Source organism: Colius striatus, chromosome 2 (genome assembly GCF_028858725.1).
Source record: "Colius striatus isolate bColStr4 chromosome 2, bColStr4.1.hap1, whole genome shotgun sequence".
Classification (NCBI taxonomy): domain Eukaryota; kingdom Metazoa; phylum Chordata; class Aves; order Coliiformes; family Coliidae; genus Colius; species Colius striatus.
Genome location: NC_084760.1, coordinates 48,293,654 through 48,312,851, shown reverse-complemented (window position 1 = coordinate 48,312,851; position 19,198 = coordinate 48,293,654). Strand labels below are relative to the sequence as shown.

Sequence of the window (19,198 nt, the reverse complement as noted above, 5' to 3'; positions counted from 1 at the left end):
TTTGGATGAAATTTAGAGGCTACCTTGAAAGGGACTTGGGTTATATGTAGGAAGAAGTCCTGCCATAGGACGAAAAAAATATATAGGTATGTGTACATGTCCATACCTATACATGGAGATATATAAATATGTTATATATATACATATGCACTCATATGAATAAATGATCCATAAAGTCCTGAGTCTCTCCTGTTCTCAATGACCTCACCACCAACACCCTCCACTTTTGTACATTTAAAACTAAAATGCCCGGTAGACAAGTGTCTGTTTTTAAAGAAGTGTGGATTGGAGTAGGGTCCTAAAATGTTTTAAAAAGAAAACACAAAAAAACCCAACAAAAACCCAACCCATCCAACCTTAAATGATTCCTAGGAAACACTGTGGTAGACAGACAAAGAAATGCTTGAATGATCCTCTTCAAACAAAGTGTTGTAGTAGTTGCTGAATGCAGTCTCCATGAGCTTTTGGAAAGCTCTATATTCTTAAAATTTAGCAGATAATCTAGGATTATAGGATTTCCTAGGGGTCAAAAGGCAGAAGAACTGGTCACTTTTAGCTGTTTACAGATACCTCTTGCTAGACAAGAGCAAAATTCCCTGGCTTCAACAGGCTTCCAACATCTAAGCAGTGATGTACAAAAGATCAAGGTTTCAGTGAAGAAATCAAATGTAATCCCTCAAGAACAGATTTAGAATTCACCTTAGCTCATAGCATTTGTAGCTTAAAAAAGGAATGTCGGGAACTAGGACTATCTCATTTAGGCCAAGGTAATCCATATGTCTTTCACCATATCTTTCTGTGCCTTCTCAGAAGAAGCAGGGCTGGAAGAAAAGCATTTATCAAATGCTTAATCAAGCATTTCTCACATATAGGTTTTAAAACATCTAAAAGGGGCCACCTCATCTGAGAAAGAAAAGCCAATATTAGAAAATATCCTGAAAACCTACTCCAAAAGCATGGCTTTAAACTATCCACTTGTGGTTTGTTTATCTAGTGCATTCAGGGATCATTCTTCTGGCAAGATGAGTTGATTTTCCACCACTTAATTTATTGATGGAGAATGTAACGGTGTTACTGTCCTTCACTAGTGGCACATGGTGGTCTTTGGTGTTCAGGGGTAAGGCTGAGCTGTGTTGGCCATTCATGTGTCTAATATACTGGTAAACAGATGCTTTTCTTCGAGAGCACAGAGCCCTGTCATTCAGAGGCTGAGCTCCCCAGACAAGCAGTGAGACCTGGAAGGTTATCCTAGTTGACAATCGAGTGCATGCGTTTTTACAAATCACGTTTAATACCTTTGAGGAAGCTAAACCAGATGCAGAAGTCTTGTTGTAAAAGGAAAAAGATCTGTGTGCCTGAGATCTGGGTCAATAAAAGTCAAAGAGCCAAACTGCTGTGAGGAACAAAGAAAAAAAGCAAAGGTGCAGTTGTAGAAAAGAAGGCTTAGAAATAAATTAGATAAGTCTGGTGCTTGAAGAAGCACAACTGCCATGGACTTGGATGTTTGAGAGGAAGAGAGCATGAGAAAATATTATTACTGTTTGTAGTGTGTTTTAGATGCAGAAAGAGGCATGCTGAGTACACCTCTTCTGATATTGCTAAAACTCAAAAGCATCCTCCTCAAACACGTTGGCAAATTTTCCACTGCAGTGTGGGTCTGCGTATCGGCAATCATTTGTTAAAGAACATATTTCTGTTGTGTTCTAATATGTAATATAATTACTAGATAGACTGTAAAGAAGCCGTAATATCCAACCAATATGGATAGAAGTTGGCAAATCAAAGAGATGGGAATACACGAATAAGGAAGCAGTTATTGGCAATGGCTTTGTTACTCCCAGATGCTCTAAGGCTGTTTTCTTAATATGCATTCCAGAAAAGCCAAGTCTTAGGCAGCTTAAAGACAGCAGTAAAGAGGTTTTGTGGATCAATCCCCTTTCTCCTTCAGAGGAATTGGTTTTGCTATCTACTTTCCTTCCTGTTCTGCTTGCTTAGTCTCTTGTTCTTTCTTTTCTCTAATTTATTTTCCCCCTTTAAAAAATTTGTTTTTTCCAAATCTGTGGCATCTCAGCAACATCTCATCAAAGCTAGGCTTGCCGCATAGAATTCCTCTTCAGTGCAGGCCTCAGCTCTTCTCCTCATGCCAGTTGGCCTGCTCCTCTTGGCTGCTCTCTGAAGTCCCCACAGAGGACATTGGAGAGGTAGTGGTCCTAATCTACATCTTTCTAGGAAATATGTTCCAGAAGAACTGAGGTTTGTGGTCTTCCCTTGTGGAGGCTAGAAGGAAGGAAAGGAGGGGATTGTTTCTCAATATACCTGAAAACAGAAGAGCTGGAGTTGGATGAGGTGATTGTGATACTGGATCTGACCTAAGGGAAAAGCTTCAGGTTGATTAAGCAGGAATGTTCTGGACCTGGCAGAGCACTTCCACTGAATGAGAAAGGCATAGACGTCTTCTATTTTATATCATCCTGTGACAAAATTTAGGAAGTTGGACTTAACATATTTTCTGTGTCTGGGCAAGAAGAAATCTAAAATTTATTCATGCTTCTTTCTGAATGGGTTAGAGGTTATAGGTTGCATGTGCTTGCTGCTTAAGTAAAGGGTGATGCTAATACTTAAATACAATTTTAAAAGCACCTCTAACCTAGGTCTAGTAGCCCTGAAATGGTCCTGACCATCCCCTTTTCAGAGCTCTAGACTATTACTTGTATTCAAATCATTATGGATGCACAGAGTTCTCTTTTAAGAAAATACATCTGTTACTGCTAATATGAAGTATAGTTTATTTCAGAATCTCAAGGGAGAAATGAATTAATGCAAACAGCAAGATTTCTTAAGACCAAAACATTTTGGATTCAACAAATGTTTAGCTACAAGTCATAATAAAAAGAAATTACATTGAGTATCTGCAGCTCTCATCTGAAACAGAACCATATTGTATAACTTGGTAACACATTTGGTTGTATTTTAGGTTTTTCCATCTCAGATTCCTAAAGAAAGTCAGTTATGTTTGAAGTAGTAGCTCCTTTAATTGCATTCTTTATTCTTGCAACTCTAGTTTGTAGTATGTAGTATCTTATATAACATTTCTCTTTCTCTTTAAGGCACAAGGAAAAGGAAATATAATGGACTATAAGAAGGTTGGTGAATTACATTTAAATCTCCTTTTTTTTTGTAATATTCTCAAGGATATTCTTGACAATTGAGAAAAAAGTCAGATTATATTTTGTTTGTGTGTATGTGGAGGGAGGGAGAATAGCTTGTGCAATTTCTCGGTATTAAAAAGCCAGTAATAGCTATACTGTAAGTATCAAGCGTAGCTATTTAATAATCATTTTTGCTGTTCTTGGTGTTCTTCAAAACTTGCTTTTGAAAACTGACTTCTGATGGCTTTTGCTGGTTTTTTTTTCTGCGGTCATTTGCAGGTTATGTCCCAGTGCTAGGTCTCTATATGTTGACAGAACATTGTGTTGTATTTCATCTCACCTTAATGCCATGACATCTATTAAAGGGTATACGTACACATGTTTTACAATAATCTGTGTTTCTTCCAGTCCCCATTACAACTTGTGGCCAAGTCACCACTGTATGTGCTACCATAATGATGTGTATGCCCTGTAACGATGACAGACCTGAACTAACTGTCTTATGTACTGAAAGTAGCTGGGATACCAGAAAGCTGTTAGAGCGCCGCAGGACATGACTGAGAAGGTTCATCTGCTTAAATGCTGGAGCACAGTGTGCTCGTGGTGGAAACAGAAGATGATGTATTCCCAACTCGCTCCCTGAGCACAAGCCTGACTTGTTCTGAGTCTTAAGTAGATAGTGAGAGTCCAGTTACTTATCTCCAGCATCAGTGGGAATATATAAGTTACTGAGCCACACACATGACTCAGAATTGCTTCTTGAACTGATGCCTAAAGAGTGTTACAGCCATGACTGGTTGCTGCTGGTATGGAAGACTAATTCACACAGGCCAGATTTTTATCCCAATTATTTTGTATTAAGGAAAAATTGTCATTTGGATTATTAAAAAGATTCTCTGTCCTTCCTCTTAGAACATAAAAAGCTGTTTAAAATTGTTGTGCTTTTAGTGGTTTTTTTCTACAATAGAAGAGCTGGTACAGCTATGACTTCTAAATCACCACTGAGAGCACTGTATTTCTTCTTCAAGTATGTCTGAGTATGTGAGACTTCTGTGAGTGTTTAAGCTAGGCTGCTTGCTTTTCTAAGTCCAGAATACGTTTTCTCCTTTTTAATTATTAGAATTGCTACAATGTCATTTCCATAGTTTGGGTTTTTTTAAAGGGGGCGAAGGGATCATTCAAAATTGCTTTACTGAATTGAGTATTTGTCAGTGCATTCTACATTTTGACTGAAATTCAGATTCGTCTTTTGGATCCTTCCTATGAAATTTGGAAACTTACAGTGTGCTTAGGCAACTCAAACACTTGACTAAAAGGATAGGAAGGGGAAAAAGCCCTTCAAGTTCTTTATTTTTAGCAATTTACTTCAGCCAGAAAGCATGAGGCTTTACTAAATCCAACACAAGCACAGATATTGAGTTCAGTAACAATAGTGAAAATTTCTCCATGGTTTTTGTGAGCTCAAACAATAATCAACTTTGTTTTCTGTAGAAGTCAGTTTCAAAACTATGATGTCACATCCTTCTCTTGTGTGTTTCTTTGTTTAAAATAGAAGTGGTCATTAGTTACATCCATCCTAAATGAACCCAGTAACCTGTAGCTCACCCCAGCATAATAGCTTGGCCAGTACATGAACACAGACAGTTAGAAGGCATGTTGTGCAGCACAAATTAGTATTTGTCTTTTGCCCTTTACTGTGTTTTTATTTCTACATCACTAGAGCAGTGTTTTGTTTGGTCTTTTCTTCTCAGCATCAAGGTTCCCTCTCATCTTTCTGTTCAGTTCCTAGAATTACCTTAATGTTCCTAATCAAATTTGAGGGCTTGTTTCTCGCTGAGTCTCCCACAATATCTGCTCTTAAATTTTGCAGAAGCAAAGACCACCAAAACTAGCTGAAGAACTTACAAAAATTTCTATTATTTTTGTTCTCTTAATTTTTATTCTGAACTTCAGTGTACCACTTAGTTGATATAAAAATGATGTTCTTAAACATATATATACAAAAATCGTTAGCTGTTTAACCTACTTAAGAACATTTTACCTTACTTACCGTGGCTTTCAATTAAAATAATGAATGGTGGTAAACTTGAGAAATTTAAGATCATCCTCTTTAACGTGCCTCCTTGAAAGGCAAAGGACTTACCTTTATTTCAATTTGGAGACTTCTCAAGAATTTTGATTTGTTCTTTTGATGCATGTTATATTAAAATGGTATCCCTGGGGTTTTTTTAACTGACATAACTATAGAAGTGAAGTACTTTATATTAATTTGATTAGGTCTGTGCTGTCAATAAGATCACTGTGTTCTGCAAGGTTTTTTTGTGGCTTTTTTCTTCTCAGCTTTTCCCAATCTGTTTATCAGAAGGACTTTGATATCACAAAAGGCTTATTTTAAGGTCTGTGTTTCTGAATGTATTTTCTCACATTAGCCTCTGAATGTTTCACTTAGTTTTTCCCTACACCATTACACTGCATCCAGACAAATTACTGATCTGTCATTATGGTGTTTCCAAGTCTCTTCCAGAGATGAAGCAGTAGTTTCAGCTCTGTTTTAGTGGTATTCCTCAGGTACCAAAAGAGAAAGTACCAATATATGGCAGGGACAAAATTCACTTACGTCATTGAAAGAAACCTGTCTCCCTCATTTGTATGTGGGTTGTTGGCAAAAATCTCTGACTTTTTAAAATAAAAAAGCTTTTATCCCTTTTACATCTGCTTTGTGTGCAATATAAGCTGTGTAATTCTAAAACAACAAATTGAGATTCTCAATTTAATTGTTACTGTTTTGTAATATTGATTAAAAACTCTCCACTGAAGTCAAGGCCTTAATGGTGCCTTAATGAGTATAACAAAGGCACAACTAGTAGCAGAAATGAGTCAGCTAGGAGTAATTCTTATTTTCTGGCCAAAGCTCTGGAAAATTTATAGGATGAGGCTAAATGAAGAAATAAATCCTGTATTTTGCAGCCGATGAATGTGCTACTGCAAAGATTTGTTGCTTTTCCAAATACAATATTCAGAAAAAGATAAATTAAGTCAAGTGAAAGAGGACATAGCAAGACATTATTATTTTTCCTGTAGCTCTGTCCGTTCGCTCCGCTGTCTATCATAGAGGCCTTTCATCCAAACTGGCATGGGAAATACATAGTATGCTGTGATGTGCTTTGTTGGTTTCTATACGAAACACTGTGTGCAACGTTATCACAGAGAGCAGATTTTGTACAGTACTGGTAGTAGTGTGAGTCAAGAAGTGGTAGATTCAGCCATTCATACACATGGCACTAATGTCATGATTTCCCATCTGGTAGGAGAGAGAGAAGTTAAAAGGCAATAGTCACATTCAGAAACAAGGTTTCTCAGTGGTGGCCTACAGTCATGCAACTAATAAATAACAGTAACACAGTGTCATCCAGTTTTGTGAGCAAGAGTGGCATGGCTGCACTTCCCCAGCTCACTGTGAACTGCCACGGTTAGTGCATTCATCCGGGGCAGTGCTGTCTGCATAGCAGCTTGACAGCCCCATGGTGGAAACAACACTAGTTCTCTTGTTCTGTTTGTTTAAATGCCACAGAATCATCACAAGATGTGTCATAGAATCATAGAATTGTTTTGGTTGGAAAAGAACTTTCACGATCCTCGAGTCCAACCCCTCCCCTCACAGTGCCAAACCCACCACTAACCCATGTCCCTCAGCACCTCAGCTACACAGCTTTGCAATAGCTCCAGGGATGGGGACTCCACCACCTCCCTGGGCAGCCTTGGACAGGGGCTGACAACTCTCTCAGGGAAAAAGTTCTTCCTCATCTCCAATCTAAACCTCCCCTGGGGCAACTTGAGGCCATTTCCTATTGTCCCATCACTGGGTACTTGGGAGAAGAGACTGACCCCCACCTCTCTCCAACCTGCTTTCAGCTAGTTGCAGAGATTGATCACATCTCCTTTGAATTGTGAGACTATAGACCATAGACTGTTCACTCTCTTGCTCCTGAAATGCAGCAGACAGTTAAAAGTGGAGGATTTTTGTTTGTAGATGATAACCAGTGGCAGTTTGGAGCAGCCACTGCCATTTGTTCCTTTTGTTAGATATATTAAAAACTAGAACACTTAGTGATTAAATGAATATAGGTTTTTTTAGATGTATTAGTAATATTAGAAAGACAGCCAAAACCATGCAGAAGAAGCAATTTTCTCCTTTGTTGGAATTAACTATATCTTAATTACCAAGGTGTAATCCAGTACCAAAAAACAGTTGTATCTTTGTTTTTAATCAGTGGGTATTTTCCATGGCTTCTTTGGGGTGAGAGTCTGGCACATCTGTTGTTTCATTAAAGCCAACAACTATCACATCTTTTCTCATAAATGTCAAGTTAATTGCTTGTGTATGCTGACAATTAGCAATCACTGTTTGCCTTAATGTGATTTAAGGAAGTCATAGGTTTTGGTAAAAAGCCATCACTTAACTACCATTGTTTAGAATTAAAAGCTAGCGGGCCTTGTTAAGTTCATTGTGAAAGACGTAGGAAGGCAAAAGGAGGAGGAGTTGGTGCCTCTTCTGAAACATTAAAGGGTCTGTACAATCAATCAGTGTCTTGGGATGACTTGCAATTTTTTGGCAAAGTGTACTACAAGAACTGCATTAACAGCTGGAGTATCAGTGTTCCCTGTAAGGAGGCCATCTTTCCTCTGCGGCTGGGGCTGACTGTCTCCAGATTTGGTCTCTTCCTTGTTGAGTGCTTTTGAGTTTGAAGTAAAAAGAGATTTTTTTTCTGTTTGTCAGATAAGTAAGGAAAATAAATGCTACTTTAACAATGGAAGTTTCTGCAGGGTATTTATGTCCTTTAAAGATGCATTCCTTTACCTTTTGTATAGAAAAGGTTTCTGAGAAACTATTGGATGAATACTGCCCCAAGTTCATCTGTCTGCATATAGCCAACAAAGATTTAACAAATTTTTTAAAAAAAGACCATATGAAGTGATGCAATTAAGTGGTTGTCCAGCCCATTTTGAGAAGGAAAAGCATAACACTGTGTCTAACCACAAAAAAACTTAGAGTGGGTGCTGAGACATTCCAAGGTACTTAAAAAAACAAAGGAAGAATTTTACAGAATTGGTCTACTAGCTGTGAAACATGTCAGTACCTTTTCAAGGTAACATTTCAGCAGTCTAAAATGTTAGTGCTTATTAAATGTGGTGTTCCCACAAAAGAGAAAACAAATTTGGAAAAGCCCATGCAGAACACTGCAAACACTTAGAGCATTATTCAGTCACTTGGCTGCAGATCAATTTAAACTTTGTGTTGTGGTTTCTTTTTGTTTCAGTGAGTACTGTGCACTTCAGAAATTTAGAATGTGGGTTGTTGAGCCTGCGCCACACCAACCCTATACAATGCTACAGGCTTGGGGATGTGCAGCTGGAAAGCCAACAGCTGCCTGAATAAGAGCCAGCAGCGTGCCCAGGTGGGCAAGAAGGCCAGTGGCACCCTGGCTTGTATCAGCAGTGGTGTGGCAGCAGGCCCAGGGCAGTGGCCGTCCCCTGTGCTGGGCCCTGGTGAGGCCGCAGCTCGAGTGCTGTGTTCAGTGTTGGGCCCCTCACTGCCAGAGGGACACTGAGGGGCCGCAGCGTGTCCAGAGCCGGGCAGCGGAGCTGGGGAAGGGGCTGGAGCACAAGTGTGCTGGGGAGGGGCTGAGGGCCCTGGGGGTGCTCAGCCTGGAGAAGACGAGCCTGACGGAAGACATGATCACTCTCTGTAACTACCAGAAAAGAGGCTATAGAAAGGTGGGGGGTGGTCTCTTGTCTCCAGTTATGAATTATTAGACATGAGGGAATGGCCTTAATTGCACCGGTTGAACCTCAATTTTAGATTGGAGCTGAGGAAGAACTTTTTCCCTGAGAGGGCTGTCAGCCCCTGTCCCAGGCTGCCCAGGGAGCTGGTGGAGTCCCCATCCCTGGAGCTGTTGCAAAGCTGTGCAGCTGAGGTGCTGAGGGACACGGGTCAGTGATGGGTATGATAGGGTGAGAGGAGTGGTTGAACTTGATGATCTTATAGGTATTTTCCAACCAAAATGATTTTGTGATTCTTTTTTTAAGCTCATTTCAAGCACAGGGAGGGTGCATGATGTTTGAAGATTTCAGTAGTTAACAAATTCAGCTGCTTAGAGTCATTATATAATAAATAATGTGAAGTTACTTGTTGATATCATTTAATTACTAATCCTAAATTTGACCATTGCACAAAATAAAATTAATAATTTCAGTGTTCTCAATTCTACCTTTGGACGTCAAGTCTAGTACAGCCAAATTATTCACTGCATATTCACAGGGAGTCTTCCCCTTCAAATTTGTTGTTCCCTGTAGGTAAAGCTGTCTGAAAGGAATCTTCTTTCATTTGGCGTGGAAATAAGGCAGAAGTATCTTAGCAGAGAAGATTTGAAGTTAGTTGTCTTTGCACTTGAACACCTGCTTAGCTTTTGTCTCCTTTAATTCTTCAGTCTCCAAAATCCATCAGTCCCTAGCTTGCCTCTTCGACCTTTCGCCACAAGCCATTCTGTCCACAGCAGTCGAGACTTAACTTCTGTGGTATGGATGAGAAATTTTCTCTTTGTGTTTTTAAAACAAAGAGACCGTAAAGCATAGTACTTTGAACTCAAATGATTCTGTGAATAAACTAAAGTTGGAAGGGACCCCTGGGGGATGTCTGGTCCAACCTCTCACATAGTTTTGCTCAGATTTGCTCAGTTGAGTTTTGATAACTTCAAGGACAAATCTTCCACAGCCAACCTGAACAACGTGTTACAGCGCTTGACCTCCTTCCTGGTGGAAAAGAATATCCTTGAGTCTAATCAGCATTTCCTGTGCTAAAACCTGTGCCCATTGCTCCTCATCCACGTGCATGTCTGAGTCCATTCCAGACTCCTTGCCCTTGAGGTAGTTGAGACAGCAGTAACAACTTTCTCTTCTTGAAGCTGAACTAAGCAGTTTCCAGCATTTCCCTTTAGATCATGTACTGCTTCAGCCCCATATCATCTGGATAGAATCATAGAATGGTAGGGGTTGGAAGGGACCTTTTAGAAATCATCTAGTCTAACCCCCCTGCAGAAGCAGATCCACCTAGATCAGGTCGCACAGGAACGTGTCCAGGCAGGTCTTGAAGACCTCGAAGAAAGGAGACTCCACACCCTCCCTGGGCAGCCTGTGCCAGGGCTCCCTCATCCTCACAGTAAAATATTTTTTTCTTATGTTTGAGTAGAACTTTTTGTGTTCCAGCTTCATCCCATTACCCCTTGTCCTGTTGCTAGATACAATAAAAAAAAACGGATGTCCCAACCTCCTGACACCCACCCTTTAGATATTTGTAAATGTTAATAAGATCTCCCCCCAGTCTCCTCTTCTCCAGACTAAACAGCCCCAGTTCCCGCAGCCTTTCCTCGTAAGGAAGGTGCTCCAGTTCCCTGATCATCTTGGTGGCCCTGCGCTGGACTCTCTCCAGAAGTTCCCTGTCCCTTTTGAGCTGAGGAGCCTAGAACTGGACACAGGACTCCAGATGAGGCCTCACCAGGGCAGAGTAGAGAGGGAGATAGACTCCCACTGTGCTTGCTGCACGTGTCTTTCACTTAGTGGGAAGCCCAAAATTTGGCATGGCATTGCAGATGCAGTCCCACAAGTTCTGAATAGGGGACAATAATTGCTTGCTGAATGCACTTGTTAATGCAGCCCAAGAAGTGGTTAATGATCTGTGCTGAAAGAACACACTGCTTAAAGGAGGAGAAAAAAAATGTGTGTAGGTAACTTAACTGTGAAGGAAAAAGGATATAGTTGAAGGATCAAGAAAACAGGATGTAGACCACTTGGCCTGTTGGTCAATGATTTGAATCAAGATTAACGTTGTCAAATCTGGTTAGAGACCACAACTGTTGGATGACCATTTAGTACCATATGTGAAATTACCAGTTGGTTTAGAGATTCACCATTAAGGTTTCATTACTCTCTGCATATTTGTAACAATTCAGTAGAATCTAGAAGCTGTGTAAGCTCTGTCGAGTTATTAATCCAAATGTAGAATATCCTTTATGAATGTGCCTAAATAGTCGGAGAAAACCCAAACATTAACACTGCAAAGTAGGAGCAGGAATGTGAATTCACTACAGTTTTATATATGGTAGGATCTTAGGCAACACAGGTTTTATTATGGACTTACACTCTACTGCCGGAAATAATTTTGTAGTTTTAATGTCTTGCTAGCTCGTAAGCAGAGAGATGAGACACATGAGTTTACTCTTTTGGTTTTATGATGGATTTGGAAGGGTAAGTCAGTGTAAGCATCCTTGTTCCAACATGTATGGCCAGAACCATGAATGGACTATATAAGGTTACATGGCCATTGCTCCAAAACTGCTTCTGTTTTGTCTGCTACCTTTTAATGAGAGAGATGGAAACAGTCCTGAGACTAAGGTCTTGAACCCAGATCCCACTTTTCATAGACAGTGGCTGCTGTTCTGGGTTTTGGTTCTGTTCTTTGCCCAGCAAACCCAGAGTGTTGAGTGGAAAATGCCCTGACTCCAACTGTTTAGTGCTTGTAGTTGTTTCCCAAAGACTGGAAAATGGAAGCATGAAACCAAAGCACTGATGTAAAACTCTCCTTTCCAGTGGGCAATCTCTTTTCCAAGGGGCAATCTTCAAGGAACAATCAATGGCTTGTTCCCATTTATTTGCTGGACATGCCTAGAGCATGTGGGTGCAGAGGGGAAGATAGTGGAAAGCAGCCATGAAGTTGGAAGGGCTCAGAAAGCATCCCTTTCTCCTCCTCTTGGTTTGCTAGCATAAGATGACTGAAGAGAAGGAAATGACAAGAAGGGAAGGAGGAAGCTGGAGAAACAGAGCCCAGTTTCTCACTCAGCAGTTTGTCCTCCTGTATGTATTCAGAGCAGTCGGTATGAGAATGATAAACGCTCAACACTTCCTTCCTTTCCATATCTATTTTCTTTTGCTTTTTGTGCAATCTCTCCTTCTTGCCAAAGCCTAGGAAATGAGATGAATTGAAAATAAACTAATTGTAGGTCAAATGGATGAGGCTGGTTTTAATGCAGATAGAGCAGCCTAAATGGAGCAAGACTCTTGATGTGCTCTGTTCTCAGTGCTCAGACAGGCATCTTTCTTCCCAGACTGTGAAGATAATGATGTTGTTTTTTCTGATATTCATTGAACATCCTTCAGGTATAAAACTTTGGGGTTCTGAGTTTCATGTGTATCAGGGAAAACTGTCAAGCCTAGTCAGTATGTGAATATACTGAGGAAAACAGAAGGTACTCAAGGAAAACAGTGCTGGTATGTTGCAGGAGGGGATCGTTTTTAACTTGGCTATGCTTTTGCAAGACTATTCTTTTTCCAGATCAGCTGGAGAAAAGTGTGTTGAAGCAATCTGTGTTTTGACTTGTATTCACTTCTAATTATTGAATGCTTCTCTGAAGAAGGTTGTGTTTTAATGATGGATGAAATTGTTCCTACAAGCGGAAATATGTTTGATGCACAAGAATGATGCCAAATAAGTAGAGACTGAAAAAGCAGATTCCTTTTTGGAAGAAATTAATGAGGGGACTTAATTAAAATTTAGAAAGTAACAAATAAAAGCAGTTAATTTTGCTTCTCTATTTACCTCAAAAATTAGCTACTCCTCTCCAAATTAAATTTAAAAAAAAATAATACATCTAAACTGTATACATTGATTCTGGTTTTTCTATGTACTTAGTTTGTGAAGTTCATTACATAAAATCATAGAAGCACAAAAACTGAGAGTGTGAAAGTCTAATTGTAATATAGCTAACAGTACCAATAAAGACCAAAATTATGGGGTTTTGCGTAACACAGGTCTACTGAAGCCTGTGGAGCTATACTATGTATTTCTTTAATAACTATCCCACTATGAGAAACCAAATTTGTACTCTTCTGGTTTTGAGGTGTTTTTTTCCTCCTTTACAACCCCAGCTGAGAAGAGGTAGCATGAAGTGTGGATTAATCCAGACTGTTTTGCCTCAGTGTATCACAGAATCTCAAGGGTTGGAAGGGACGCCAAAAGATCATCTAGAGTAGATTACACAGGAACTCGTCCAGGTGGATTCTGAATGTCGGGAGAGAAGAAGACTCCACAACCCATTTGGGCAGCCCATTTCAGTGCTTCATCACCCTCACAGTGTAGTTTTTCCTTATATTTCTTTAGAACCTCTTATGTTCCAGCTTATGCCTGTTGCCCCTTTTCCTGTCATTGGACATCATTGAGAACAGCCAGGCCCGTTCCAGTGCTCTGCATGCCTGTTTGAGTTGACTGCCTGCTTCTGGAAATGGAATATAAAACAGATAAGCTTCATGTTCTAGGCCCATCTGGGAACAAAGGACCGTGATCAGCCATAAGTACACAGGGCCTCTGGAATGCCCTAAGGACAGGGAGTGACAATTGCCACTTACCAGCCAAAACAGACTAGACTCCTCAACTTAGGGAAGAAAACAGAATTTAATCCAACAACAACCAAAAACATCAAACCCCAAAACACAAACAGAAAAAAACCACAGAGTGGTACAATGACAAAGAGCACACCAGCCCTTTAAGACCACCTTCAGCTCACCCCTTCCCTTTTCCCAGGCTCAGAGCCCTGATCCCGCTGTCATTATCTCCTCCCCCCATGAAGGGCTCAGGGCAGCAGGAAATGGAATTTCAGTCAGTCCTTTCCAGCTAATGGGCTCCTCGCCAATCCTCCCTGCTCCAGCACAGAGTCCCTCACAGGCCAGGCAGCCCTGCATGGGCCACTCTGATGTGTGTTCATCCCAAGGGCTGCAGCTCCTCTCTGCCTCTCACATGGGTCTGCTCCATGGCACACAGGCTCTCCAGCACAGCCTGCGCCATGGCCACCTCCTCACACATTCTCTCGCCCGTGCACTCACCCAGAGCTGCTGGTGGCTCTCAGTCCTGCCATTGCCCTCCATGGGTTGCAGGGGCACAGCCTGTGCTCTTACCATGGACTGCAGATGGGTCTCTGGTCCGGCACTCCTCTTTTCTTTCTCCTTCTCTAACTGTGGGGTCTGCATGGTCGCCTCCATCTTGCACCACTCCTACACCTCCTCTTTCAGCTCAGATTTCCCTTCTTAAACAGTGAAAACAGAGGCACCAGGATGGCCTGGCCAGGCTGGAGGTGAGTCCAACTCAGACCCGGGGGATATTTCCAGAACTACTGATGGGGACTGCACTGCAGCTGCCTCCCCCCGTTACCAAGCAAAAAGCGGCTCCACTCAAATCTGTGACAATAAGTTTTTAAGGACTATAAATTGTTCGTCACAAAAGATGATCTCTGACTGAAAAGCTGAGAAAGGAGCTTGCCATATGAGCAGGTATTTTTCATGTTGAAGTTCCTTGAACTTTGCTTGGAAACACTCAATAGCAGATCAGTCTGACTTTTGTGTAGTGATTCCTCAGCGTATAGTTTGACACGAGCTTTGCAATTGTTTTGGCTTCAAGGCGCTACATGTGTCTAAGGGCTTACACAAGACAAGCGTGTAAATGGATTCTGTCCTCTGTTAGAATTCTCCCCTTTTCCAGATTTTGGTATAACAAGTAAGTCATGGTACATACATACAGTCATACATGCGTGAGCTAAGCTCCTCTGACCTTTGACTAGTTTGAGGACTTTTTAGGAGCTATTTTCTTTCCTGTCTAGATCTCCATGTATACTTACATTGGTATTAGAAAGTATACTAAACCTTACTAATAAGCTGTAGCAAATCAACAGAGTTTGCTTCAAGATGTGTGGGTTTTACTGTCATGCAAAGTTGCGCGTCAAGGAAGGGGGAAGAAACCCCTCCTCACGCTGTTAGCGTACCTGATCTCACCTATCCCCACCTTTGCTGTAAAGCTGTGGTTATATGGCTGGTTCCTGTTCATTAGAAGACATGTTGGATTAGCCATGCAGTGAATTTGTGCCTCAGGGCAAGCTCCTTCCCAACACACAGTGCAGGAAGATTCTAACTGAAGTGGAGAATAAAATTTTTATGAACTGGGACTTGAACACTCAAGTGCTGTAATATGCTTTCAGCTAATTTCATCTTTAAATACAGATAATGAATCCACTTCAGTTTGTATTCAGATAACAAATGTCATTCATTCAATATGAATGCAAGTATCTATATAAAATGAGGGACTTCTGGTTGTAGCTTCAATGTTTTTTAATACAATTTAAACTCAGTAGCTAAGGTTATACTGATTTATTTGTAATTGAGTTGGGGCATTGGACTGTATATTGGAGGAAAACATAATTTATAAACTCCTGTATAATTAGTTACTGTAGATACCTGTGTTCAAGAATAGCTTCTTTTTTTAAACAGCTGATACAGCTATGAAAGATGGTTGGGACACATAAAAGATCATGAAATGCTGTTGTGCTTTTGAGATACTCAAGTCTCGAGGATCCACCTGGCCTTGATTCCCAGGCTCTAGCAAGAGGCATAAGGCTGGAGTTGGTTGAGGACACCTGTATTTTTGGTGGAAGACATAATGTTGTTTCATGATGGTCTCATGATGCTGTTCAGGAAAAAAAGTAGCAACTAAAAAAGCCCTTAATAAGTATAATTACTATTCAGAGCTTCAGACAAGTTGAGGTACTGGGAAAAAACATATTTTGTTTGTCATTTTTGTATTGTTTTGAAGGAAAATTAACCTGTCATTTAACAAAGTTTTTTTAGGTGCCAGTTTTTTCCAGCACCTTGCCATGAAATGTCTGTTATTCCATGAAACTCTTTTCTTTCATCTGGTGTATCACCAAACTGTTGTGAAATTCCCCACCCTTACTGAGAAGACTGAGTTTGCATAGATATAGCTCAGTATCATAAAGTTTAACATGTCCTGTTTTACTGTCGGAATTTGCTGTCATCCACTGTTACAAACATAATCAAATGATACATAAATAGAAACCTGTCTTAATAGAGACAGGAGTTCAATGTGTGTCATCCTATGTCTGTTTACAAAAATAAGGGATGGAATGGGTGTTCATAAAAATCAAGGTTTGACTGCAGAAAACGTGAGCAGCTGCTCTGTCAGTTGGGCACAAAAGCTCTCAGGCAGTGGCTTAGGTGGAAAATGCCCAGATATTAAATGATTAATTTTTTGTTAAATTAAGTGTGCCCATTGGAGGACCAGCATCATTCAGACGATGAAGTAATAGGTGACGCAGTTTAAATTACCCACAGTTTTGCTGTAGTGAGGAGCCAAAACAGAGCAGCTAAGAGTATGTAAGAGCTTTATCCGATGGCTTTGGTTCTTGCTTTTACCTTGTAAAGAGGTAGTGGAAACCCTGTGCTTTTGGAGGTAATTGTGCATGCTGGCACTGCAGAAACCCACCTGGTTGTGCTTGTGTTTTCTGACAGCTGCAGGAAGCCATCAAGGCCGGCAAAGGTGTGACTTCTGCCATCGACCTCTGCCGCTGCCACGGAAACAGAGCGCTGGCTGCCCTGGAGCACTTCCCTCCCTCTGAGGCCAGGGCTGCCTTGGCCAACATCGTCTACGCTGTGACCAGGTTTCCCTGACCCACTGTCTGGGAAAGGAGCTTCTCTCCCTGAAGCTGATGATGCCCCGCACCACTCGTCACCTCCTTGGCCTGGCCCAGCCCAGCCCATCCAGCTGGAGGAATAAACATCAGCCGCCACCACCACCAGCAAAATTCGGGAGGGGGAAGGAAAAAAAGGTCAGAGACGTTTTTGGCTTGTTGTGCCAGGAGCACACTTGAGGCTGCACTGGTAGAAATAATTAATGAGTCCCGTTTCCGTGACCTCAGCAAATGGACAGGAAATAAGTCAGTATTGATTGGGCACCGGCGGGGACGGCGCCAGGGCGGAGGCCGGTGGTTTTCCTGCCCGAGGGAGGGATGGAGGGATGCGAAGATCCAGGTGTCACAAGAAACCTGCTCCAACCTGCCCAGAGAGCGCGAGCTGCCGAAGACGGGAATTAAGGAGAGGAAGGGCAGTCCGAGGGATTAATGAGAGAAAATCCTCCCTCTCTGTCTCCTCTGCATGTGGTCATGTCTCCTCACACTGTTTTTATGTATTCAAATGTAAGATTACTCTGTGCCTAATGCTTTCCGTATTTGAGAAACTTGCTGAGAAAATGTGTCAAGCATGGTAAGTAGGAGCTTTCAAATATTTAATCAAATATTAATTTGGCTCTGTTAAGGGAACTGATTGCCTGGGTTTTATACTGTGTGTGTATAATATATCGCTCTGGGTCAAAGAATGAGGTTTTTCCGACTCTTCTGAGGGAAGGAACATCCTTCCTTCAGATCCAGCAGTTTATTTCAACACAGTCTTACACAGAAGAATTTCCTAGGTTTGTGACGCTTGCTTTCATTTAAGCCAAATAAATGTTAATTTGTAAGGCTAGACGTCGGCCTTTGGCAGAAAGGAGGAAGGAACAGTCTTCTGTGAGTACAGTCTTTCGCCGCAGTGAATAAAATGCAGAAACTACTAGAGAAGTTTTGGACCTCAGTGTGTTGAATTTTAAAGTCCAATTACAGACAGCCTATAAGGTGTATCAGAAGCCTGCAATCTGAGACCGTCTCTGTTTTGTTCATTGGAGATGATTTTTGCGGTTTGCATGCGTGCAATCTGAGAACGCCGTTGACAAGAAGGCTGAGTTTACATAAATGATCTAGATTGAGACTCAGCTACCTTTCTTCCTTCTGTGGTGTAATTACAGACCAATCTGGAGACAGCTAGCACAGCAAACAGATTTCATTACATCCCTCACTCAAACACTAAGTGGAGTTATTTCTGTTAAATTCTCTCCTCCCTCCTTCTCCCCCTGCACTCCATCCCCCTGTCACAGAGCTTGTTTGTCATAGACCAGTGTGTTGCGTTCCACCGAATGCAAAAGATAAATACAAACTCCATCCTCTAAAAATACACATCCTGCATTATGTACATAATATTCTGTGTAATATATGCTTGTGTTATACCATAATAATGTATGTATATTAGGCAACCTTGAGACACAGTCTTTGTTTAGGAGCAGCATCCAGAACTCGGGACTCGCTTTGTTCTGGAGAATGGCTTTAGTGCCAGACCCCTGCCTGCTTGCAGTTTTTCTCATGGCTGCACCGGCATTTTCTCTCTTCCCAAGACTCTGGCACTTCTGAGACGGAAGAAGAGCACCAAGAAGCATGGGTTAGCCCAGGCAGTGGCAGCAACAGGCATCTGCCTTAGCTCACTACTGTACATTTTCACCTGTGAAGTTCCCTGAAGTTCTGCTAGCAAAAGAAAAAAAATGTGCTTGAAGGAAATACCTAGATGCAACCAGAGTCATATTTCAGCTTCTTTTGGCACTGTTTTTTATATATTACATACAGTAGGAGCCATACATCATCTTCTCTTCGTCTTCCATCTATGTTAATTGGTTCATAATGATTTAGGGCTGCAAGAAACTTGTATCTGCTGAAGATATTCTGAGCCATCTCACCTCAGTTATATGAAAGAAATACCAAACATACTGTAAAACTGTACACTTGGCTTATTTTTTTCATGAAAGTACAATTTTTTTTATTTGTACTTTTTACTAATAAAGGAAATTGGCAAAAATCAGTGACTTTTTTGTATTTTTATCACCAAGATGTTCTGATTACTCCTAAATTGTTCTTCAACTTTAATTAAAAATCAGCATGAGTTGTCCTTTATCAATATTATGAAGTAATCTTATATTTAAAATATTTGCCTCTAATTGTTGAGAAACTGTTGTTATCTTGTTTCCTTCCTACAAACAAAGTACTATACCCCTCTGTCAAACTCTGGGTGAATTAGTCATTGCTGCATAGTAATGTACTCCCCCCTCCTTATGCAATTTCTAAGCAATGGTGGCACCTTAAGGCCGTTCTGGTTTTACTTCTATCTCCTCAATTCCTTTTCCCCACCTACCTCAATAAGGAGGTCAGGTCAAGGTGAGGGAGGACTGTGGTCTAGGAGTGACTGAGGAAGGCATTCACGTTTCTTTCAGTTATTTAGCTACTCGGCCAGAGTTGCTTATCAGC

The 19,198-nt window shown here is 41.0% G+C and overlaps 1 protein-coding gene across 2 annotated transcripts in view; it reads left to right on the top strand.

Annotated features, from left to right (window-relative positions):
- PDSS2 (decaprenyl diphosphate synthase subunit 2) overlaps positions 1-18,700 on the top strand; it is a 125,438-nt gene extending 106,738 nt beyond the window's left edge. Inside the window, exons 7-8 of one of the 2 annotated variants that reach the window (XM_061989825.1) lie at positions 3,108-3,143; positions 16,551-18,700. In XM_061989825.1, the coding sequence (XP_061845809.1) occupies positions 3,108-3,143; positions 16,551-16,709 (195 nt within the window). In that variant the 3' untranslated portion in view covers positions 16,710-18,700. The remainder of the gene's footprint in view (positions 1-3,107; positions 3,144-16,550) is intronic. The other variant, XM_061989826.1, reaches the window with a different exon arrangement.
- The last annotated feature ends 498 nt before the right edge of the window (positions 18,701-19,198 follow it).